The sequence below is a fragment of the Glarea lozoyensis genome (assembly GCF_000409485.1).
Source record: "Glarea lozoyensis ATCC 20868 chromosome Unknown GLAREA15, whole genome shotgun sequence".
NCBI classification, from domain to species: Eukaryota; Fungi; Ascomycota; class Leotiomycetes; order Helotiales; family Helotiaceae; genus Glarea; species Glarea lozoyensis.
Genome location: NW_007360989.1, coordinates 375596 through 399225, shown reverse-complemented (window position 1 = coordinate 399225; position 23630 = coordinate 375596). Strand labels below are relative to the sequence as shown.

At 45.8% G+C, this 23630-nt stretch overlaps 9 protein-coding genes across 9 annotated transcripts; 4 read left to right on the top strand and 5 right to left on the bottom strand.

The window, feature by feature from the left end:
- Positions 1 to 225: 225 nt before the first annotated feature.
- Positions 226 to 1542, bottom strand: GLAREA_05953 (NAD(P)-linked oxidoreductase; the record flags this gene model as incomplete). Its single annotated transcript, XM_008081367.1, has 5 exons — positions 226 to 499; positions 551 to 683; positions 750 to 973; positions 1044 to 1306; positions 1402 to 1542. 5 exons carry the CDS (start codon positions 1540 to 1542, stop codon positions 226 to 228), a joined length of 1035 nt encoding a protein of 344 aa, XP_008079558.1.
- Positions 1543 to 2416: 874 nt separating this feature from the next.
- Positions 2417 to 4010, top strand: GLAREA_05952 (NAD(P)-binding Rossmann-fold containing protein; the record flags this gene model as incomplete). Its single annotated transcript, XM_008081366.1, has 2 exons — positions 2417 to 2654; positions 2704 to 4010. The coding sequence occupies 2 exons, from the start codon at positions 2417 to 2419 to the stop codon at positions 4008 to 4010; spliced, it is 1545 nt and encodes a 514-aa protein (XP_008079557.1).
- Positions 4011 to 7715: 3705 nt separating this feature from the next.
- On the bottom strand, positions 7716 to 8568 carry GLAREA_05951 (NAD(P)-binding Rossmann-fold containing protein; the record flags this gene model as incomplete). The annotated part of the gene is made up of 2 exons (XM_008081365.1): positions 7716 to 8085; positions 8168 to 8568. 2 exons carry the CDS (start codon positions 8566 to 8568, stop codon positions 7716 to 7718), a joined length of 771 nt encoding a protein of 256 aa, XP_008079556.1.
- A 527-nt stretch (positions 8569 to 9095) lies between these two features.
- GLAREA_05950 (Zn2/Cys6 DNA-binding protein) lies at positions 9096 to 11671 on the bottom strand (the record flags this gene model as incomplete). The annotated part of the gene is made up of 7 exons (XM_008081364.1): positions 9096 to 9627; positions 9677 to 10410; positions 10464 to 10774; positions 10847 to 11062; positions 11119 to 11327; positions 11380 to 11483; positions 11564 to 11671. The coding sequence occupies 7 exons, from the start codon at positions 11669 to 11671 to the stop codon at positions 9096 to 9098; spliced, it is 2214 nt and encodes a 737-aa protein (XP_008079555.1).
- A 1272-nt stretch (positions 11672 to 12943) lies between these two features.
- GLAREA_05949 (uncharacterized protein) lies at positions 12944 to 15018 on the top strand (the record flags this gene model as incomplete). Its single annotated transcript, XM_008081363.1, has 2 exons — positions 12944 to 13038; positions 13089 to 15018. 2 exons carry the CDS (start codon positions 12944 to 12946, stop codon positions 15016 to 15018), a joined length of 2025 nt encoding a protein of 674 aa, XP_008079554.1.
- Positions 15019 to 15355: 337 nt separating this feature from the next.
- Positions 15356 to 16423, bottom strand: GLAREA_05948 (Metallo-dependent hydrolase; the record flags this gene model as incomplete). The annotated part of the gene is made up of 1 exon (XM_008081362.1): positions 15356 to 16423. One exon carries the CDS (start codon positions 16421 to 16423, stop codon positions 15356 to 15358), a length of 1068 nt encoding a protein of 355 aa, XP_008079553.1.
- Positions 16424 to 17869: 1446 nt separating this feature from the next.
- On the bottom strand, positions 17870 to 19100 carry GLAREA_05947 (P-loop containing nucleoside triphosphate hydrolase; the record flags this gene model as incomplete). Its single annotated transcript, XM_008081361.1, has 2 exons — positions 17870 to 18987; positions 19037 to 19100. 2 exons carry the CDS (start codon positions 19098 to 19100, stop codon positions 17870 to 17872), a joined length of 1182 nt encoding a protein of 393 aa, XP_008079552.1.
- A 187-nt stretch (positions 19101 to 19287) lies between these two features.
- On the top strand, positions 19288 to 21342 carry GLAREA_05946 (uncharacterized protein; the record flags this gene model as incomplete). The annotated part of the gene is made up of 1 exon (XM_008081360.1): positions 19288 to 21342. One exon carries the CDS (start codon positions 19288 to 19290, stop codon positions 21340 to 21342), a length of 2055 nt encoding a protein of 684 aa, XP_008079551.1.
- A 972-nt stretch (positions 21343 to 22314) lies between these two features.
- On the top strand, positions 22315 to 23496 carry GLAREA_05945 (Carbohydrate phosphatase; the record flags this gene model as incomplete). The annotated part of the gene is made up of 2 exons (XM_008081359.1): positions 22315 to 22433; positions 22479 to 23496. 2 exons carry the CDS (start codon positions 22315 to 22317, stop codon positions 23494 to 23496), a joined length of 1137 nt encoding a protein of 378 aa, XP_008079550.1.
- Between the last annotated feature and the right edge of the window lie 134 nt (positions 23497 to 23630).

Below are 23630 nucleotides of genomic sequence, written 5' to 3'. Positions count from 1 at the left end.
ATTCGAGAAATAGGTGTCGGAGTTGGGCATACAGATGCTCGGGAAATGAGATGACACATAGAGTGTAGATAGCTCAGCGTGTTGCTTTGAGCTAGGCGTTTTAAGGACATGGAATAAGGGAGGGAGAAGCTTGGAGGACTACGATCAAACCTAGTCACCCTACAATGGAACAATTATCAACATACAACCTCAAATTTTCCTCGGCTACATGTACCTTCTCATCGCCTAATAGCCCGCTCTGACCTTAGGTCTATATCCCTCCTCCAGATACTTAATCTCCTCCTCAGTCAACCCACCCTCCTTAACCCATTTCACAGCAGCAACAGCAGAATCAATCCTGTCCGTACTACTTAATCCGACGATTGGGTTCACACCTTTCTTACTCAGACACCATGCCGTAGCGATGGTTGTCATTGAAACCCCGCGTTTCTTAGACAACTCTTCCACACGGTCAACGATCGTATGATCGGTTTCGGTTTCTGTCTTGCGTATGAGATTGCTTCACTCAGTTAGCAGGAAAAAACATGTGTGAATGGGGAGAGAGACGAACCTCATAAAATTGTCAGACTTCTCACGAAGCGTATCACGATTATTAAACGGTCTCGCAAGCGCTCCCCGCGCAATTGGACTCCAAGGAATAAGTCCAACCCCCGAATCATTACAATAAGGAATCATCTCATTCTCTGTCACTTCATTAGCCTCTCTTTCTCCGTTTCTTCCACTTTCCTCCCTTTTAGGGAGTATCATACCTTCCTCCCGATACAACAAATTATAATAATTCTGCATCGAGATAAACTTATGCCACCCTTTCCTATCCGCAATATTCTGCAGCGTCTGGAACTCCCACGCTGCCATCGAGCTCGCGCCGATATACCGCACTTTCCCGCTCTCAACCACGTCGTTGAGAGCACGCATGATTTCTTCGCGGTTGGTTTCCCGGTCGAGACGGTGGATTTGGAGGACGTCTATGTATCTATCCAATCCCCTCATTAGCCCTCCCTTTCCACCCTTAACCACAAAACAAAGTAACGATTTGAACTTACGTCCCCAATCGTTCTACACTAGCATCCACAGCATCCAAAATATGTTTCCGGGACAAGCCAACTCGGTTTACCATTTCCCCATCGTTGCTGCTGATGGCGGAGATGGCAGGCTGCGAGCCGTCGTCTGCGACACCGAAATAGCATTTGCTGAGCAGCACGATGCGGTTCCGGGGGATGGAGTACTGCTTGAGGGCTTTGGCTATGATGCGCTCGGATTCGCCGTGGGAGTAGACGTCTGCGGTGTCCCAGGTGTTGAGACCGACCTGGATGGTTTGTTAATGAGACGTTCTTTTTTGGGATTAAAAGTTTGTCTAGATATATTGAGAGGAGATAAATGTGATGGATTGGGAGGATATACATCATATGCATGTTTCAATAAAGGAAGAGCTGCTTCTTCGTCCAGCACCCAGTCTTGCCATTTCGAGGACCCGAAGGACATGCATCCGAAGATGACTTTTGAGATCTTAAGACCGGAGGAGCCGAGGTTTGTGTACTCCATTTTGAAATATGTAGGATCAATTGCAATTGGGAAAGGAAGAAGGTTCAATATGAATTTTATAGCTTCCGTGGAGAGGACTTCGGATGCAAGTAGGCGATGAAATCACTTGAGCTTTTATTTTTGACTAGGAGCTTGGGATCTTCGGGACTTTAAGTACTAGTGAAATATGTTATTGATTAGCTACCTAGCTGGTGTAGGGAATATAGCTGCAAGCTCTGTATGGAAATCGGAGACAACATGGAGCTTTAGGTGGGTAAACTCCTATATCCGAAAAGGAGGGGGAGCTTCCCCGCTGACGTCGTGATAAAAGTAGGTACTAAGGAGAAAACCTATGGCCGTCTTCATGTTTTGACTTACCGGCATTTGATGCGGCTGCTATATGTACCATGCTCTCAAAGACAGAATAAAATACAATTTCGAAACATTGTGCAAACTATGATGGCTTGTGAGTTAGAAATAGACTGTATGTTAAAGTAGGTATTGGTTAATTTGATATTGCAGCTTCGACTGCGGCATTACGAGCACGTTACTTCTCAAGTATCGTAGTCAGTAATAAAAATGAAACTATCGCGAATACATCCGCTTGAAGAAAATATTATGTATCTCGCAATGGCGATAGATGCTGACTCCTTTTCATACATGCCAATGTTGTCAACCCCTGTCATTCTGCCCACGATTGCGGGAAAATTGAGGGGCAGAAGGGATAACAAACTCCACGTCCGTCACGACCTTAACGACATATCACGACTTTCCTCTGCAGTTCATTGTACGGTAATGGAATACTTTGCTTTTGCAATTTCGAGCTGAGCTTAGACATCTCCAAGAACGACTCCTTGTACGAAAAGAAAGCTGCCAAACAACTTACCCCGCCAAGATGCCTCTCACGATATTAAGGGACGCAGATGTCAGGATCTTGCTCAGCAAGCTTACGAGGGATGATGTAGAGTATTTGCAGAACTCTTTGAGTAGAGCGCTGCATGAATACTCGACGGGGACCAGTATGGAGGGGTGTTCGTCAGGTAACCAGCCTGAGCGGACGGTGATTGAATCGCATAAGGGGAATACCACGTTGTTTATGCCATCTACGAGTTCGAGCGGTATTGGCATGAAAGGTAGTTTGTTACAAGTTTCTGAAGAAGATATCATTTTAACATTCCACAGTTGTCACTCTCGCAGCGTCTAGGTCAGGAGAGGCCGGTCCTCCAAGCCCTTCGTTTCTCGAGAAGCCCGCACCCCTTACCACCCCTCAAGGTGCCCTCTCGTTAATGGATACCGAAGGCAAACCTTTTGGATATCTCAACGCAGAAGAACTCACAGCTTTTCGAACCGCCCTCGCATCATCTCTTCTCCTCGTCCGCCGCCGAAAAGTAAAAACAGTCCTCGTATTTGGTGTTGGGAAACAGGCATATTGGCACATCAGACTCTCCCTGATGCTTTTCGGAACCACAATAAAACACGTCCAATTCGTAAACCGGTCATTCGGTGAGAGGGCAAAAGAATGCATGAAGACATTTGTGCAATTTGATCCAGTCGCGAAAGAGAAGGAAGGGTGGACGGGGACTACTTTCGGGATCTTTACTCCTGGTTATGGGGAATATGAGAGGTTATTGAAAGACCAGATTCGGCAGGCGGATGTCATATATACTACAACGCCTTCTACCGAACCACTTTTTGACCATACATATCTTACAAATACAGAGGGAAGGAAGAAGGGAAGGTTGATTGTGGCGATTGGGAGTTATAAGAAGACCATGATTGAGTTGCCTCACGAATTAGTCCATCAAGCAGTCAAAAGACATGGTACAGGTCACCATTTCCATAAACATGCTGAAGAAGGAGGAGCTGTCATCGTTGATACTCTGGCATGTGTTTCGCAAACCGGAGAACTGACACAAGCGCACATCCACGAAACGCAGACCGTTGAGCTTGGAGAACTTGTGTTATTAGAAAGTCTAGCGTCAGATGACTCCAGCAGTGCCATCTCTGACAGTCCTTCGCGGAGAGGTTCCATGGATGTATCAATCGAATCTCTGAATCTCGGAGACAACACACCTTCAATGGCCCAGGTATTCCGCGAACCAGCTTCACTACCCCACACCGATTCCACGGCCTCGGCATCTACCATGAGCTCTACCACATCCGGCCGCTCACCGCGCTCCTCAATGTCATTATCCCGTAAAGGCTCCATGTCAAATCCATTCCACAAACGCTCCGACAGCGCGTCAACAGCTACAGCTTCAACGCCTAGTAGTTCAATCTTCCACAAGCGATCGGGGAGTATGAGTAGTTCGACAAAAAAGAAACCTAGAAAACAGACGGAGAAGGAGAATGAGATGTGTAGGTGGCTGCGGAATGGGAATGTGATTTATAAGAGTGTGGGGATGGGATTGATGGATTTGGTTGTTGGGTCGGATCTTGTCACGTTGGCGAGGTCGAATGGTGTTGGTGTTACGGTGGAGGATTTTTAAGGGGCAAGGGATCAGCATTTGGGGTATTGGGTTTGGAGATTAGATGAGAGGGTGATACCATAGAGTTATGATATTTAATAATACCATGTTTAGTGATATATGAGTTTTGGGAAGTGAAATCAGACAGTCTAATTCAGCAATGAAGCTAAAGACACTGCGTACTGTCTAACCAATGTATGGATTCAAACTGTCTGCAAGGCATGTTTAGTCTCTTATTTTGGGAAATTTCGACGGTGAAAGATCAGGCAGTCGTATCATGTAAACCGCCTGTAATAATGTCTATGGCTCGTCGTGGTCGTCGTGGTGCTAAATAGTCTTGATTAACGAGGTGGCATCCGCTCCAATAGATATGTCCTTCTTAGAACAAAGAAAAACATCATCTCATGAATCGTCCACCACAACACAGATCAGCACTGCCTAGCATCTTGTGTAAAACATTTCGACGGTCACATATTTCCAACCATTTTTTTCATGAAATTGATGGCTGTGATTCACGACTTGCCAGAACTGTGAATCATGGACTTTGACCAACGTCTACATAAACCTCGTCCTCCTAACGGTTTCTGAAAACCGTTCTTCTCTCCTACATCTATTTCCGGTCTTGATCATCACCAGTGACCCAAATAAAATCCGTCGTGCTATACCCAAAGTTAGCAGACATCTATAAAACCAAGATACCGATTTCAGAATGTCTGCACATCAAATATCTCAGGAACTGCACATGTACAATACTTGCGTTGCTCTGCTGGTTCAAACTGTATACTTCGTTAATGACGGTTATTAATAGCGAGACCTCCATCGCCGCTGTCGCTATAACTGAGTCTTGGAATGCGAGTCTCGCTGCCCAGAAAGATAAACTGAAGAGAATCTCGCTGAGATATTATGATGACGTTGCGCAAAATCATCAAATAGACTCGGTTTTTATCGCTGAGTTTTGGGGACGTTTATCTGCTACTACAAACCTAGGGCCGAATTCAGAGAGGTCGGCGTAGCTCGTTGGTTTTGACTTACCACCTGCTAATAGTGCTAGCACTACATTCTCGACACTACAAAACATAGAAGTCGTATCTGAGATACTGTCCTCCCGAATAAAAGAGATCCGTAGATACAACATTCCTGTTCGGCGTCCTGAAATGTGCCATCACCGTAAGTCCGCCATTAAATCCTAACACAACAACTTACAGACCCCAAAGCTTTCCCTACAAACCCCGAAATCACTCGATCGTTTCACGTATATCTTGAACAATTTCAATCCAAGTCTAGAGATTCTGGCAGATACATATAAGATGCTCGCATCTACGGATTCGAGGAGGTTATGTAAAACGATCCTCGTGGTGTTTGCGGCGGTGATGAAGGTTTGTGTTGATGCTGTTGGGTGCGGGAAGGATAGACCGAGGGGTGAGTAATTAAATCCCAGGTGATGAAGCGAAGTTGCTGGTATTGATATAGACATAGAGGGTTTATCCAAGGAGTGGTCGAATCAGACTCAGAATATTTTGGCTAAGATGCGAGAGAGTGTGTTACAGCTTTGTGTGATCGTGCTTGTTGAGAGGAAATGCGAGTGTGGGTATGCAGAAAAGGTTGCGAAGTCACTTCAGCGGAGCTCTTAAACAGTCGAGCTTTTTTGAGTGGTTGCTGAGAGTCTAGGAAGGGTGTTTGGGAGTTTCAGAGGGAAATGGGGATTTGTACAGTGGAGTTATTGGGGTCTGTACTATTATCATGGAATGTTGTACTCGTTGGTTTTAGACGACAATCATGTCAATTTTGGATGGAAACTCGGACAATGGAGTTATGGGTGTTTGTACAATCGATTTATTCTAGAATGTCATACACGTTGGTTTGTAATCAGGTATTGTGTCGATTTGATGAGAAAATGAAATATACTTCCACCATTTTTGTAGTAAATGGCACACCAAAAACGTTTTAGTCTGAAATTTTACCACGATTCATTTCATTATATTGCTCGGAAGATGTATTATAGAAATGGGTTCGACTTGTGTAGCGAAGTTGGGGTACAATTTCTCTGCAATTGAATAAACAGATGCTCTACCGCTCGCTACTTCTAGAGCAATACTGTTCAGTGACATTTCATCGCTTTTATCTTTGTGACTTTTGAGATTACATTTCCTGTTCTAGAGCGGAGTAATGGCATAATCGAATTGGCGAGCTGGCTGTCGGCAAACTTGGGAATTCGAGCGTCGAGAAAGTCTAGATACCAAGAAGAATATACGGTGGAGGGTGCGTCTCTATCTAGAGATTGATTCGTAATGATGTTCAAAAGTCCACGATTGTGACTTTGGTGACTGGGTAGCACATCTTCAAACCCCCAAGTCAATAAGAAACTTCTTCGTCGATCACGAATGAAACGGAGATTTCAAGGAACCTCGTCCATTTGAATTTACACCCTCGGATGTCTCGTGGTCTTTAGACTATGAAGTGTTGCATTAATCAGGTTCCTGTGTAAGTGGAATACAACCTACTATAATCTCAGTTCTTCAGTGTTCTATCCGAAGGTCTTATGGACAGGGTCAAATTGATTCAAGTCGCAACATTTAGTCTCCATGTCAAGTTCCTCCAAGACACTGGATACCTGTCATGATTGTTTTGTTTGGTTTGAGGAATCGAGAAGTTGGAGGAATTCGTGTTTTCGACAAACCTCCACCAGAGTGTACTTGGTGACTCGACATTAGCTTCGTGCACCAATTTAAGGACAAGGAACTTTTACCTAAATAAAGGTGTACAGCGGATATCATGAAGAGAGCGACTAAGGTAATATAACCCGGTATGTCTTCAAGTATTCTCTGCGTTCCAGTGTGTGCAACAACTTTTGTTACCGGGGTAAGGAATGCTAGAGATGAAAAATACAATCTCTCAAGTTGTTCTCTGAAAGATGTAATGTTTTCAGCCTTTAACTTTGGAGCTCCTCGGGTTTTCGAGTATGAGAACAGAAGGGAGTTTGCTCCATTCGGCTTGCTGCCGACGAATAATGCAGTCGAATCTGATGTTACCCGGCAGACTATCACACGACCTTCTAATGACAAAATCCTTACCGGCAATGGAAAAGACTTTTGTTCTTTCTATTGAATCAGCACTAAAGCTGTAGAGCTATTATAGTGTATTGATATCTTTCGAGTTACCCTATCATCTTCCAATTCAATTTGAGAAGGGAAAGATGCGAAAATTAATTATACGGCGAAAAGTCAGAAATAGGGGTTTGCTGTACTTGGCCGAAACTTTCCTCCGTCGACCAGTCGTGCTATTAAGACACAGACCGAAGCAAGTGCTTAAATTTCTCCAACTGTCCTACATCTTCCCACCTTTCTAAATATAATTTAAAACTTAAAAAGGAATTCACCAAGTTTTTTGGCAAGTGAGAACAGATTATTTGGAGTTAAGGATTTTGTCTTCAGGACTAAAACTCGAATTTCAAAACAACTTCTTTATACTTGTACCCTTGAATTGTATAAAATCTGGTACCATACCTGTTTAAACCCCAAAACCATAATTCCGCTAATTAGCCGTCTCAATAAGACAATTTAGAATAGTCAGAAGTGAGCCGTCTTCTCGCTTGATCCGTGAGGACTTTTCAAAGAGGCGAATGTATGTTCCAAATTTCATTTCATAGTCTATTATATTACAAGTTTCTAATCAATTTCAATCTAAAATCTATTACAATACACCACCCATTTCACCCCCCCAAATTGCTCAAATAACCTTACTCCTCTCCACAACACCCACCCTCCTCCCCACCCACTCACTCCCCATCCCCTTCTCCAAATCCCCCGCAATAAAATCCGCACACCTCTCCAAACCCGCGACATATCCCTGCATCTGTGTCATAATATTAAGATAATTGCCTATCAGCGGCACTTTCTTCCATTTCTCATTCCAATTCGGTGGGGAATCAGCTTTCGCAATCAGGTTATCGGCTGGGGAGTCAGGAGAGGGAGGGAACTGCGGTGATGGGTGTTTAGGAGGCATTTCCATGGCGCAGAAGAGGGACCAGGCGAGGGTTGAAGGGGGGATGGATTTGATGAGTGCGTAGTTTCGCTTGTGGGAGGGGAAGAGTGGGATACTATATGAAAATTAGTCACATGGATCCCACGATATCAATACCAGCGTAAAACAACACAGACTAGATAATTCGAAAAACTTACAAATCGCTTAACAAACACCCCTTCTTCGGCCCATCCAAGATCCCAAACCCACTCATAAACCAACATCTAATCGGTACTCCCCGTTCCTTCCCAGCCTCACTACACACCTTCACCACCGCCTCAAAAATCGCCGTGAACTCTCCTTGAGCAGTGAAACCCGTCATGGCGGCTACACCAGCCGCATTAACGACTGCATCGCATTCATGTTCGAGAATTGCGGTTCTGATGGCGTTGCTGTCGGTTGCAGATCCAACGACGAGGGCGGCGAGTTTGGATTTGATTTCGGAGGGGATTTTGGAGGGGGAGCGGACGAACGCAACGACTGAATGATTGTGTGCGAGAAGTGAGGGGAGGAGACGAGAGCCTACGTTGCCGGTGAGACCTAGGAGGAGGACTTTCATTTTGAAGTTGGAGGTGGAAAGTGTTGTATGTGTTTTAGTGGATTGTTTGGTTTGAAGTTTGAACTGCTGTAATTGTTGGAATGAATCGTGAACTCTAGATGGTTAGTTCCAAGAAAGAAATCCATCTTATTATATTGGAAAGTAATCTCGGTAGGTGGTGTTAACGGTACAAGGTTCAGATGTCTTTTAGAAATCGGTGATGTTGAAATCTCGGTAGCATCGGTAGCAAAAAACACCCGAGTCGGCGGCGACAGAACAAATCGCCAGAAATGGATTTGAAATTGTTGGTCTATTTAAATTCGAACTGAAACTGATTTCCACGGTTTTTCATGATGAATGTTTTGTGAATGATCCTAGATCGTAACTCTTCCTGGTGTCCTCCTGTTGCAAAACACAATGCAACCTCGCTGCGACACCTTCTCACTCATTTAATGACCAAAAAATAGATATGAGAGGATTTTATTACCAGCTGCCCAATGAGGTGAACATAAAATATTGCGAATTGTATGGTCTATACTAGAGAGAGATCAAATTTCTGCAGCCCACAATCCAGTTGCAAAACTTGGCCCCCACATGCTGGTCACATCAAGATCATGGTTTACGATCGAGGGCATAGGATCATAAGTCGGATCAAAATCAAAGTGGCTAGGCTCGGGGCCCATATACGGTGCAAAATCGAGAGGACTGTCCTCTGATATTTCCGGCCAACTCTCAACACTGGTTGCATTTGGTAAGTTCGACTCTCCCCAAATGTTCTGCTGCTGATCGCCTGGGGCAGGGATAGTCGATGAATAGTTGTCAAGTCTTGAGAGTGAGGTTGATGGCTGAGATGTATCTGGAAGGACACCTACAAGACGTGCGATAATGGCGTAGAGCTCCCTGAATACACTGACGGTTGGGGTGGTGTCAAAGGAACTGCCAGGTTGAACGAATTTAGAGATAAAGACAATGATTAAACCCATCAATTGGACGTCGGAAGCGACATGATCGTGTTGTGGGTTTGAGAGGAGATTTGTAATGAGGACAAGGCTTGCGCTGAGAGGGTAATAAAGCGTCAACCTGAAATTCCAATTAGTAGATAGAGTTTGAAATGAGGTTGACAACGAACCATGTGAGATTGTGATTCTGGTGATCATTCTTGCTAATTGCATCTAAAAGTCGAATTGATCTCCTTGCCGCAGCGAGACACAGCAGATGGCTCGCTCGAACCCTCACATTAAACTGTGCTTTTGGATCAGCCATCTTCTCATCTGTAGCCTCTCCCCGCTTCAACGATTTTTGGTGACCGGGAACACGATGCAGCAGGATCACAATGTCTAAATATGCAAAGTGCATCATAACAACCGAAGCGTACTGCTCGTCTGAGCAACTAATGGGATGTTCTGGGCGAATCTCAACCGGTATTGCATCTCGCCAACTCTGAAGATGACGATCTAATTTGCCCACCACTTTCATGCGATCAGCTTCAGACTTGGTTTGTGAGCTTGCGGAGTACAATTCGGTACATATGCGACTTCCAATGATAGCTAAGGTGACCTGATCTTGGAAAATGTCGTATATTTTTCCTCCATTGAGTGATTTGATGATGCCTGGCTGTTTAGATGGCAATTCAATTGCAATATCGTCGTCATTAATAATTGAAGGTCTCCCCAGATTATGGCTTATAGCTTTCTCCGACAGGAAGAATACCCAATAGACGTTTCGTCTCTGCTCGATCTCTTCTGGTGAGAAGCCAAAACCATCTAAACTGCGGTGAAGACCAAGTGTGATTGCAAGATTTCCAGCTGCCGATGTTAAGACATATGCAGGTTGAGGATTAGGACTCGAGTGTGTAATGAATAGCTTGTTCAAGGTTAGACAACAATTGATGGTAATTGGACAGATGGAGTATTTACCATCAGAACCAGGGCCTGCATTGACATCAAATTCGGCTCTTTAAAGAGTAACTCATGAAAGCAGCAACTTGCATTGCGAAAGTACTCAGCCCCGTTCTCCAGAGGGATAGATATATAATCAGTAAGACAGGGAGCTTGCCACTGGCTTTCTTTCCTTTGGGACCGGATACAACCTATGCAGAGAACAACATTGAATAGTGCGTACCAGGCGGTACTCCTCGGAGGATTTAGCGAGTACTGCCGCTCGAGATTTATGTTGAACACCCTCCGATTGAGAATGGGAAAGACACTGTTGTATTTTGCGAAGAAAGCTGAGACGATGTAAGCTAGAGCGAAAGAGCAAAAGAGTGGGAAAAGAGAAAAAAAATCACAAGTCCGCTTACAATCGACATACAATAACGCAACTTCCTTCGAAGGAAGTGGCGTATGTAATGACCGTGGCACAGGATACCAAAGATCAACATCACCTTTCCCCCAAACACCATAATCCTCCTTCGACATTCTGCTGATAAGCTGAGCTAACTCATCCTTGTCGCCTAGTTTTCCAGAGATCCAACGAAGTCCTTGTGGAGACAGAAGCGAGAACCCAGATGACCAACCTAAACAGAAATTTCAGCTCCAGCACTACCATTATTTGAGAAGAAGTGCTGCATACCAATGAAGTTTGGTGAACCGCCTTGGTTCAAGACTAAGTTTGAAAGATGGTTAGATAACTTCGCCTGGTCCTCAATCTTTTCAGAAGACTTCTTGTCATTCTCATTTTCCTTTTCGAGTTCTGATGTGGATTGTATCCCAGAAGTTATGATAGCTGATTCCATGCGCTTGAGCCGATCTTCCATCTCTTCGAGATATGTCTCTTTGTTGCTAAAGTCCCATTTAGCGTTTTGATTACATTAGACGATTGGAATGTCAGTACTTTGCCAATTTCCTCTTCTTCCTCTCCACTGGTGTGGTCGTGCAGTACAGTTTTCGCGCCGCGCAACGTTTGCAACTTTCGTTCTCGTTTCTGTAGCATTTTATCTACATTTTGTACATGAATGATCAGATTCACTCAAGCTATGTCTTCACATTACCCAACCTTATAGAAAATGAGGATGTACCTTCATTTGTTTGCAAGCGTCACATGATGTTCGTGTATGTCGCGCCCAAGATATTGCAGGGGTTGCCGAACCTTCATCCAAGGTCGTGTTGGACTTGGAATCGTCCATGTTGGGTTCTCGGATTGCAGAGCGCCAGTGTCTGATAAACAACCTAATATATGGCAAGCTCGAGAGAGTGTATATCTCGTACTGAGCCGTGGTTTGGACAACAGTGTCACCAAAGTCTACCGACCACTCCCACCTAATGAGGTTTAGTGCGGCGCAGCTGACCAGGGTTTACGTCAACGTAGGCAAGCCATATCTACCCTCGCTGTGGACAACATAAGTGGTAGTCGAAACGCGATGTTTCTTCGAACGAAAATATCTCAATTTAGTGGATTAACTTAGAACAATATGACTTATTTCGCCAATTGTTTTAGTAAATAAGACTTCTTAAGCTCTATTCGGAGTCGACTTATTGAGTCCTAAAATTAGTAGACAGGTAACTAAAACTTATTTTGTCCTCCGTGAGCTACCTAAGTCAGAGTTGTCCTTCAATATCAAAAAGGTTGACTCCTACCTTTTGGAAAGAATTAAGACGTATGTTTGTGTTGAAATTAACAGCGTCTTTCGAAACTTGTAGTTTATGCCGCCAGTGATTGATCTCGCTTAACCGACTACCCCCCCTTTAATTAGCCACCCGAGACCCATTTGTTAACTCCGATTAGTCGTGATTGCTATGTTAAAACATGCCAGACGAAATTGGACCCCATTCGAATTTTGTTTTGAGAATCTTTTTGGGCATGGGACTTCCGAATCGCTGCATGGTGAAACCCAGAAACAACCCAAAAGTTAAGGAGGATTGGGTAGGAGTACCACTTCGTCCAAAGCTGTACTAAATGTTGTGAGTTATTTAACTCCTTGTGAACTTGCGGGGTGTTGAATCAAATACTATAATCGTTCCACTCCGCTCTTCAGTGTACGAGCCTCTCAAACGACTCAAGAAGTGGATCAAAAAAAAGATAGGTCCAGATGAGCCACATAGCCAATCATTTCAACTACTTCGGTAGTTCTTACTAGAATAAACAGAACGATTCTTTCTTCTGTCTTGAACAACATCGCACTCAAGTTCTATGCTCTCTTGAGGAGCTCATGAAAAAGGCTGCCAAGCCCACACACTGTCTCAGCCTCACGCACCTCTCACGTTGAGTTTTCAGCTGGACTACGCCTCACTACTGAAGGAGACGTTTGACAATTGAAAAACACGACAGGAACTCCCACTGAAAATATCATAGGATATATAATCCACCTCGAAACGAGTTAAGGTAACAATGAGACGTTGTCCTCGCCTCGGCAGTGTACGAAATTTGTTCCGTCAGTTGCAACCGGCTACTCAAAACCATGCCTTCAGAAACCCAAGGAATGCCTCGTCAATACGGACTGCAAATGTCGATAACAGCAGAACGATTAGGAAGCTTGCTTCAGCATCTGGCATTGTAAGTATTACAGGCTTCCTTTTTTGGATTTCTGAATCGAGAAATCCTAGTAGCGACCCCGCGGGACATGTGGCCCATGGGATCTTAGTAGAAAAGGAGAACAAAACCCTTGCCAACGATTTAGGCACTGAGAAAGATCATACTCAACGTACTGTGGATTATTCGTACTCAGCTTTGTCCGAGAACGAAAGAACAAGACTCTTAGTTCTTGAACCTGGTGAAGTTGGCGAGAAACTGAAGTGTAATCTAAAGCCTACACGTTATCTTCAAGGCTGCGAATATGAAGCTCTCTCTTATGCTTGGGGGGAACCGTCGAGAAAACACAAGATTGAATGCTCAGGGAAGAATATGTACATCACTTCTGACCTCGAAGCTGCCCTACAGCAGCTTCGACTTGTCGACGAACCAAGAGTGCTTTGGATTGATGCAATCTGTATAAACCAAGATGACGTCCACGAAAGAAGTAGCCAAGTTCGGATCATGCAGGATATATACGCAAAGGCCAAACAAGTCATTGTTTGGCTTGGACCCGAGAAAGAGAGTGACAATCGTGCTTTCGCGTCGCTGGAAAACCTACGTTCGCAATTAGATGGGCAAGACAACTCTTGGTTCTTAGTGCGCCTTGGGTGGTGGAGAGCAAGCGGTGGCAAAATCTTTTCGGGAGGCGCTCACAGATATATGCTGTCTGATGTCGAGTACGAGCATATGACTACACTACTGCGTAGAGACTGGTTTCGCCGGACCTGGGTCATCCAGGAAGTTGCAAGCTCGCAAAGCGCAGTAGTCTTGTGTGGCAGACAATCCATACCGTGGGAGATCCTCGCAGATGTGTACATGAGATTAGGAGACCACTTTCTTCCGGTGTGCCAGATGGGAGGAAAAAGTGCTCATCATTCCCTGGAAAACATCACCGCCATCGAGAGACTTAGAAGATCGAATAGCGGACCATTGTCAATGTCACTATTCCATATCCTCTTAGCAACCTCGTTCAGTAGATGTCGAGATCAGCGCGACAAGACTTTTGCAGTCGTGGGTCTCGCCAAAGATTGGGTAGAAAAAGGCATGTTCATACCAGACTATAGCACCAAGCAGGAAGATGTCCTAAAAACTTTCATAGACTTTGCTGTCATTGATTCTAACCACCACAAAAGTCTACGAACTCTGTCTTGCCCTTCCGGACCTGATGGCGCTTCAAAGCTTCCATCTTGGGTTCCAGATTGGAGGACGATTGGGAATGCACACCCATTCACACGGTATAGCGATAGAACAAAATTCTGCGCTTCAGGAGGAATGCGACCTGAAGCGTGGCACTCCGATAATAAGACTGTGCTTCATGTTACAGGAATGCATATTGATACAATTTCCAAATTAGGCTCTGATCCGACGTTCACAAAAGCCGTTGCTGTATTCGAAATTACTACGGCCAAGATCGTTGGAATAGTTCGGTCGTTTTCATGGCTCCAGGAATGTCGAGACATGTCTCGGGATACCAATGGGGGTCTATCAGCGAAGCGATTCGACGAACTTTGGAGGACCCTAACATGCGGTCTGACAGTCGATGGCTTTCCAGTGCGTGAACGGTACTCGGACTACTTTAGCAAGTACATGGATTTCATGCTGAAGGCACCAGAATTATTCGCTGGTTACTTGACATATGCCGAGACCAGTCCAGATGAAATACGGGGGCTAAACGAGGCTAGCGCAAGCTTCGAGACACATGCCCATATCGAAGCTTCCTTAGATAAATGGTCTTCCAAACGTCGTTTCTCAGTTACGTATGCTGGAAGACTGGCATGTGTGCCTTTGGGCTCGAGAAGAGGAGATATAATATGCATCCTCTTTGGAGGTGAGGTACCTTATGTTTTGAGGCCAACTGGTGATGGCTTTTTTGCTATAGTTGGGGAGTGCTATGTCGACGATTTGATGCATGGCGAAGGGCTGTCTCTAGATGCCGCGTCAAGAGAATTTCGATTGCGGTGAGTAGAGTATTGTTCGGCAGACAAGAGTTTAGCTATTGTAAGAAATCCGACGAAAATCCCACATAGATTGACAGAATAAGGTTAGGCTGAGTGTTTGTGAATTTGTTGAAGCAAACAAGATAGGAAGCCTCGTACAAGATCAAGATATAGGTGTGGGAGCAAAAGTTCAACCGAAAATGGATGTCACGCGACAACGCGTGTTTTCAGAAGAAAAGAGACCTGTCCCATTTCTTTTTCATTGAAACAGTGTCTATAGTAAACGTCATCCTCAGAAGAGAAGTGATGTCGGTTGAAAATGTTGTGGCTAAAATCTGCGTTGACTAAATGACAAAGGTTGCTCAGAATTTCCCCTCATACCGGCCAGCCCACTCCTGAACCTTCTGCAATAATGCTTCCTTCCTGCCATCGTCGCACCAACTGCCCTCAACAGCGCCCTCGGCGATGAACTTCCAGTCCTTGAAGCTCAAGCTAAAAGCGTCTTGAACAGCGCAGTAATTGTCCAGGATATACCCGCCAAAATAGGCTGGATCATCACTGTTGATACTGAACCGAACACCCTCATCCAAGAACTTGCGGATAGGCAACTCAGCCACTTTGGTCACACATCGTAATCGAACATTACTTAATGGACACATGGTGACCAAAGTCTTGTTCTTAGCGACACGTTTGAGCAGCGCCTCATCGTCCACTAGACGGATACCGTGATCGATACGTTCCGTTCTGCAGATATCCAGCGCTCTGGAGATATATGTGGAATCCCCTTCCTCTCCAGCATGAGCAGTCCTTCGAATTCCAGCGGCATATGCTTTGTCATAGACCTCTCTGAAAATCTCTGGCGGGAAGCCAACTTCACTGCTATCCATTCCAATACCAGCCAGCGTACCATCCGAGAAATGACCAAGTGCAACGGCCTTTTCGTACGAAACATCTGCGTCTCCCGCGGAGAGATGTCTTAGGAAGCATAAGATAAGTTTTGAAGTCAGTCCGAAGTCTCTCTCAGCTCGGACTTGGGCCGCAACTAATCCTGTGACAACTGTCTTGTATTCAATCCCACGCTCAGTATGTGCTTGTGGATCGAAGAATATCTCTGCGTGGTGAACCCCGTCTTTGTGTGCGCGTGTGAAGTACTCGTATGCCAGTGACTCGAAATCAGAGGCGTTGATCAAGACGGACATGCCAATAAAATAGTAATGGAGGAAGTCGTTGAGTGAGGTAAACCGTTCATATCGCGCTTCAAGTGCCTCGATCGAGGCAAATGACGAATCGATGCTAGAGTCGGGAAGAGCTATGTTGTTGACTTTTGCGAGTCTGAAGAGGAGGGATGGGGAGAGAGATCCTTCGATGTGTAGATGGTGCTCGCATTTTGGCAATTCCTGAAGGAATTGGTGGTGTTTGGAGTTGCACATGGTGTATTGATTCCTCGAAACTAACAAAGGTGAGGTAGAAGAAGGTATTGGGTATGATCTTTGACTGCTAGCAGAATGCAACTGCAGAAGCTATAGCAAAGTTGCTAGAGCAGATAGCTTGGAAGATCTTGCTGTAGTTGAGCTGGAAAATAACAAGAGGAAGAAAGCAAAAACTGATACAACATATAATACGGAATTGAACGGCTTATGAATAATAATTAGGGAGTCCTTCGGCTCTGAATCGTGAATTCGGAGTGAAGCCGGGCAAATACGTCTGAAAAGTACGAATCGCCAGGGGAAAAAGGTACGCAAACCGTCAACTGCGGAAATCTTCGACTTCTTCTTCCTTGCTTAGCTTCCCCGCCTTAACTGGATGACGGCGGCTTCCGAGATGCGAAATGCAGGTACGGATTGAAGTAAACAATGGAAGATACCTTTAATTGTCCATCATGAGTGAGGCTACCGTCACACAAGTATGCATTAGCATATGAATGAAGCCCGACAAAGGTCAAGCAATATAACGGGAAGAACACAGCTTCATCACAACCACCGTACGTTTAACAAAACGCGGTCCAAATAAGCTTTGCCATCATCACGGATCATAGTTCAGCCGTCCGGCTCCAGAAAACTCGGCTCAAACCCCCGACCCCGAATCCGGCAACTCACCGACAAAATTTCCATCAAAGATCTCAGCCTCGCATCACCCCCCCACCACAACCCTTTCCCCTTCCACCCACCACATACCAACCACCACACTCTCCCACCCCAACCTCAGAAAATGTCATCCTCCTATGAACCTCCTCGTAGCGCAACCAACGCGCCCGTCCGCGACAATTTCAGCGGGCAACTGACCGGCGAGGGACCGTCGATTAATTATATGTGTGGCGATTGCAATGCGAAGGTGCCGTTGAAGAGGGGAGATCCGATTCGGTGTAAGGAGTGTGGACATCGAGTGCTTTATAAGGAGAGGACTAAGAGGTGAGTTTGATTTTTGTTTGAGCGAGGGGAGTGGGAGAAGGGAGAGGAGAAGGGGAGTGGAAAGAAGAGGGCTAATGGGTGTGATAGAATGGTGCAGTTTGAGGCGCGATGAAGGATTGTGATAAAGGCAAGAAATGGAGGGTGGGGGAGGGTGAAAGGTTATGGATCTTTGGAAGATTTGACGATGAAAGGAATAGAGGGTGAGGACCTACGAGTATGTGCAGATTTGGAGAGGGTAGAGGTGGTGGAATGGAGGATGGATTCAATCCGAGTTTGGTTTCGGCGTCAGTTAGGGAGTCTCATGGCGTTGGGGAATCAAGGAAGGTCTTGGAAGACTATATATCGCACTGTGGTCTTCAATACAGACTACATAGATCTGTTATGTGGTATCGAATTACAAAATACGCCTAACCATGCACCGCCTATGACCAAATCCAGCCTTATACGCCAATTTTCCCAATCAAGTACTTAAAATCCCATTTGACTTGCTTTAATATATCTTGCAAAGCTGTGGTCATCTTGCGCCGACCCTTCCTCATGGCCAGTGGTCTCGTCAAGGGCCTGCTTGTATCTGGATGTCAAGCCCTCGTCGTCGTCCTCAGCGGCATCATCTGCATCATCTTCCATGTCGCTAAGCGTATCGTTGTCAACGGCCACAGGAGCCTTTCTTGTAGAAGGCTCGCCAGAAACGGCCATGTCTTTCATCAACTTCCCTAACTCTTTCTCCCTATTCGCAATCTTATCTGCTTCCCTCTGTTTTCGCTTGCGATCTAACTCGGGTTTGTATTCCTTATTAAACTCTTCCGCCTTCTCGCCTACTGCTTCAAAGAACTCCTTGATACCTGCGCCAGTCATCGAACTGACACCAACCACACTCAAATGACTGTAGAACTCTTCTAACATAAGACTCATGCTGTTTAATAGCGATCCCATATATCCACTCCCACCCATACCACCAGCAGACCCTTCCATACCACCAAAGCTACCAGCTTCTTGTTCTTTTTCCAGCGCTGCTTGGAATGCTTGGAAGTCTGTCATCCATTCCTTAGCAAATTCGGCATCTTGTACATCGGTTTTGTTGAACACCAGGATCATTGGGAGTTTCGTTTTATAGAGAATACTGCAAGCATAGAGCATGTTGCTCATGAATGTGCTTGTAGAAGTCGTTCGTGGTGTGTCGATAATATATGCAATAACCGTAGGAAAGGTAGAAGCCAGCGAGTCCAAAAGAATAGCCCCCGATGCGCTCCATACGAAAACTTCGATTTGACCCGGTGTATCAACCAAGATATTCTGAATAGGCTTTGCTTCTGGTTTTGCCGGGTCCGGCATTGTGCGCTTTTCGAGCAGATTTAAAATCTGATCTATCTTGGTAGCGAATAGATTGAGGGATGTAAGAATTCCACCATTTGGACCAAGATTGTAGGATTTCATAACCTCCTTATAGTTTACCGAGTCGCGGATATCGATGTTACTGTCGAATGGAACATTTCTGACTGCTGGATCCAAGTTGATGACATATGGAGGTGTTCTCTGAGTGTGAAGGTAAGAATTTATTCGCTGCATAAAGGTCGTTTTGCCGGAACCTAAATGATTTAGGACAGATTCATATTCATGGCATTAGAAGTTACTGACCTGCCATTCCGACACAGACAACAGCGACGGGCTGAGTGCCCTGGGTAGCTTCTGGAGTCGTCATGTTTGGTATCTGCTTTCGTGTTGCGGGGTGTTCAAGAGGTGGACGCGAAGAAAAATACGCGGGGCGATGCAGCCAGCAACTTATGACCGAAGGAGGCCCAAGCTTCTTTTAGCATCATGCCATGCCATGCGACAACCTTTACCTACCTACCTAGCTATGGACCTCACATAACTTCTCAATATTGAAAATGGATACCGGCCTTGATGAATTTGAGAAAACTCTAGCGGAGGAGAAGAAGGCTAGAGAAAAGGAGAGCAGTCGCGACAAGGAACGAAAGCATAAACACCGGCATCGATCGAGACACCATAATACCAAGGACGAAGACGGTTCAGATAGGGAACATCGACGGTCAAAACACAGGCATAGGGAAGATGATTCCGACCGAGATGATCGTCGGCACAAACGTTCAAGGCGATCCAAGGAAGATGATCACGAGGAACGAAGATCTCATAAACATGACAAAATCTCGGATGCGCACGAGGATTTACCACTTCCAGATGACGAGGAACCATCGAACAGCCCAAAGCTGGAGCGCGACTCTTGGATGACGGCGCCTTCAGCAATGGATATAGACTATACACAGAAGGGAGCCAAGAAGGTCGAAAAGGCACCACCACCCAAGCCGGACTACGATTTGAAGATCCACAAAAATGAGTTAAACGTTCATTTGCAGGATCTGGCGGACGGAAAGAAGCTTGAGGACATTGATGCCGATCATGAAGTTGAATACACTTTTGGAGATTCTGGGGCTCAATGGCGCATGACCAAACTCAAGGCTGTTTACTCGCAGGCTGAGCAGAGTGGAAAATCGGTGGAAGAAGTGGCTATAGAACGGTTTGGGGGACTACGCGAATTCGATGATGCTCGAGAAGAGCAGACTGAACTTGATCGGCGACGTTTATATGGAGAAGGCTACGTTGGGAAAGAAAAGCCAAGCGGAGAATTGTTTCAAGAAAGGAAGCTGGATTTGGGTATTAGGAGAAACCAGGATGAAACAGAAGGCGGGAACTCGTTCGATCTGCCGCAAGGTCAGATTGTGGAGGAAAAGCCAATTCGACCAACCATACAATTGGATAATACCGCGTTGAATCGCATGAAAGCACAGCTTTTGAAGGCGAAACTGAAAAAGTCACCAGATGTTGCAAGACTGGAAGCAGAATACAATCAAGCCATGGCAAACTACTCGAATAATCCCGGATCGGGGGTCATAGTTCTTGGCCAAATGGAGAATCGACTGTTAGCAGGGACCCGTGGAGAAGTAAAGTCAATTGACAACAAGAGAGGTCGGGAAAGAGGGTTGGTGGAGGAGAACGAGGATATGAGCATCGAGGATATGGTACGAGAAGAGCGGAGGACCAAAAATCAAGCTGGTGGAGAGGGTATGCGAGCTGCAGAGCGTATCGCCAAGGATGGAAAATTCGACGATGACTTGGATTACATGGACGATAATGCGAACAAGCTTGCCAAGCGCGTTCAGAAATCAGAAATCAATCTGAAAAATGCAGCAATTGGTGAGTTTCAGAAGATGAATCGCATTCTAGATTCCTGCCAGCTGTGCCATCACGAAGACAAGAACCAAGCACCAGTGGCACCATTGTTGTCTCTTGGGACGCGAGTATACCTCACGCTTCCAACCGAGCCAGAGCTCAGTGAAGGTGGTGCAGTTATCGTCCCAATACAGCACCGAACCAACCTCTTAGAATGCGACGACGACGAGTGGGAAGAGATCCGAAATTTCATGAAGTGCTTGACACGAATGTATCACGACCAAGGACGAGACGTCGTTTTCTACGAGAACGCAGCAGCCCCACAAAGGAAGATGCATGCAGCGATGCAAGTCGTACCATTACCATATAGCCTGGGCGAAACGGCGCCTGCGTTCTTCAAAGAAGCCATCCTATCTGCCGACGAAGAATGGACACAGCATAAGAAGCTCATTGACACCGCAGCGAAAGCTAGAGACGGATCAGGCAAACAGGCTTTCCGTCGCTCGATTGCGAAAGAGATGCCATACTTCCATGCTTGGTTTCAGCTTGATGGAGGGCTGGGCCATATTGTGGAGGATTCGAATCGATGGCCTCGAGGAGATTTGTTTGCGAGGGAGATTATTGGTGGTATGCTTGATATTGAACCTGATGTGATTAAGAGACAGGGTCGCTGGCATCGAGGTGATAAACGAGTTGACGGGTTCAAAAAGCGGTGGAAAAAATTCGATTGGACGAGGGTGCTTACGGATGGGTAGGATGTATCATATGAAGCCAAGATACTGTTCAATTTGGTTGTGAGAAATAATTCCAGAGACATTTTCGAAACCGTGATGTTTTTCGGCTATGCTATGTATACTTGACATTGGCCGGATGTGGTTCGAAACGTTCGAATTTCATCAAACCTTTTAACTTTCCAATGACTTCTAGCTGTAAGCATGGATATAAGTCACTCCCTTTTGATTTTGTGAGTGCAGTCTCATGCTTTCAATTGTCTATAGTCATTAAAAAGTTAATTGTATTCTGGTAATAAGTCGACAAACGTATCCCGGCCCAACGTCCTTCAGTTACACAATGGCAACAAATAAACCGAGCCTGCCCCACATCCCGACGCAGTGGTCCGGCTTTTTGTTTTTCCGCCCAACCTCACAATCCCAAAATCCGACATCCTCCGCAGCCTTTCCGGTCCTCCATTTCTCTGATAATTCATCGCCTCAGCAGAGTCGTATCTATCCAGTTAAACCATACGATGAGGCAATGCCAACCGGTTTATCCTCGTGTCAAGCGCTGCCATAGCCCCCGCCCATCTTTCCGTCATTAGCGCGGGGTGAACCGAGACAAGCTCTGGACCTTGGGCCGACTGCGGGGTGGTGACTGGGACTGGTAAGAACGAGGTAATTTGATGAGGATGCCAGGTATGAGGGAGAGGCCATTGGATATTTCTTCCGCGGGAGATCGTGTGACTAGTTTCCACTTCCTATTTGACAAACTGTTCTGCTGTTACAAATCCTCTCATCTTCTCATATCTAAATTGCATTCCTGCTTTCATCTCTTTGTGTAGCTTCACTCCCACCTCTCCGAAGCTTCTCCACCCTAACCCGAGGTCACTACTGTCCCGCAGAGCCTAACTGAGAGTACCCATTGCCAATAACACTTGGGATTCCAATCTCCTCAACCATTTTGTCTTCGCATCTGTCCTCAATTCATACTACCAGCTACACAATCTCAAGATGGCGTCAAACGGAGCAGAACCACCTTCTGTAGAGAAGATCAACACTGACATCGTCACCCTCACCCGATTCCTCACAGAAGAACAAACAAAACACAAAGAAGCAACTGGGGATTTCACGTACGTCTCCAATCCCACCTTCACTGCCAAAACTAACACATCCAGACTCCTCTGCCACGCCCTCCAATTCTCCTTCAAATCAATCGCCTACTACATTCGACGAGCAACCCTCATAAACCTGACTGGACTCGCAGGTTCGAGTAATACCACCGGCGACGACCAGAAGAAACTCGACGTGATCGGAAATGACCTCTTCATCGCAGCCATGCGCTCGTCGGGAAAATGCGCTGTCTTAGTCTCGGAAGAGGAAGAAGAAGCCATCTACTTCCCTGAACACAAGAACGCGAGATACGCAGTGGCATGTGATCCCATCGACGGCTCCTCCAACCTAGACGCTGGAGTTTCCGTAGGCACAATCTTCGCGATCCATAAACTGGCCGAAGGCTCAGAAGGCAAGAAAGAAGACCTCTTGAAACCAGGAACCGAGCTCATCGCCGCGGGGTTCACCATGTACGGTGCTTCCGCTCAACTCGTCATCACCATGAAAGGCGGTGGTGTCAATGGATTTACCATGGATAACGCACTCGGCGAATTCATCCTCACACATCCTGACATGCGAATTCCTAAGAGCAGATCCATTTACTCCGTTAACGAGGGTAACTCTTTATACTGGGAAGAACCCGTCAAGGAGTACTTCAATTCGCTCAAGTTCCCGGCTGAGGAGGGCGGAAAGCCGTATTCGGCGAGATATATCGGGTCTATGGTTGCGGATGCGTATCGTACGTTGTTGTACGGTGGTATTTTTGCGTATCCCGCGGATAAGAAGAGTCCAAAGGGAAAACTGAGGATTTTGTATGAATGTGCGCCTATGGCTATGGTTTTTGAGAATGGTCAGTCTTTCCTCCACTTTATCCCTGTTTCTTTGCCTAACCCTTATGATATCCCTGCTGCCTTTCTACTGCAAGTGTGTATTAAATCTAACGTCCCTCTAGCCGGCGGCCAAGCACTCAACAGCAAAATGGACCGCATGATGGAAGTTGTCCCCGATGGAATCCACGATCGATCGGGTATCTTCATGGGGAGTTATGATGAGATTGAGAAGGTCAAGAAGTTTCATAAGTAGATGTGGTGAGGAGCTGAGGAGCGGGGCTGTGATGGCGTGGATGAGGGATGGGGAAGGATGGGATAGGGATGAGATGTTTGGCCTAATCGTGGATAAAATCGAAGTATTTAGAGGTTGGATTTGCATGATATGGC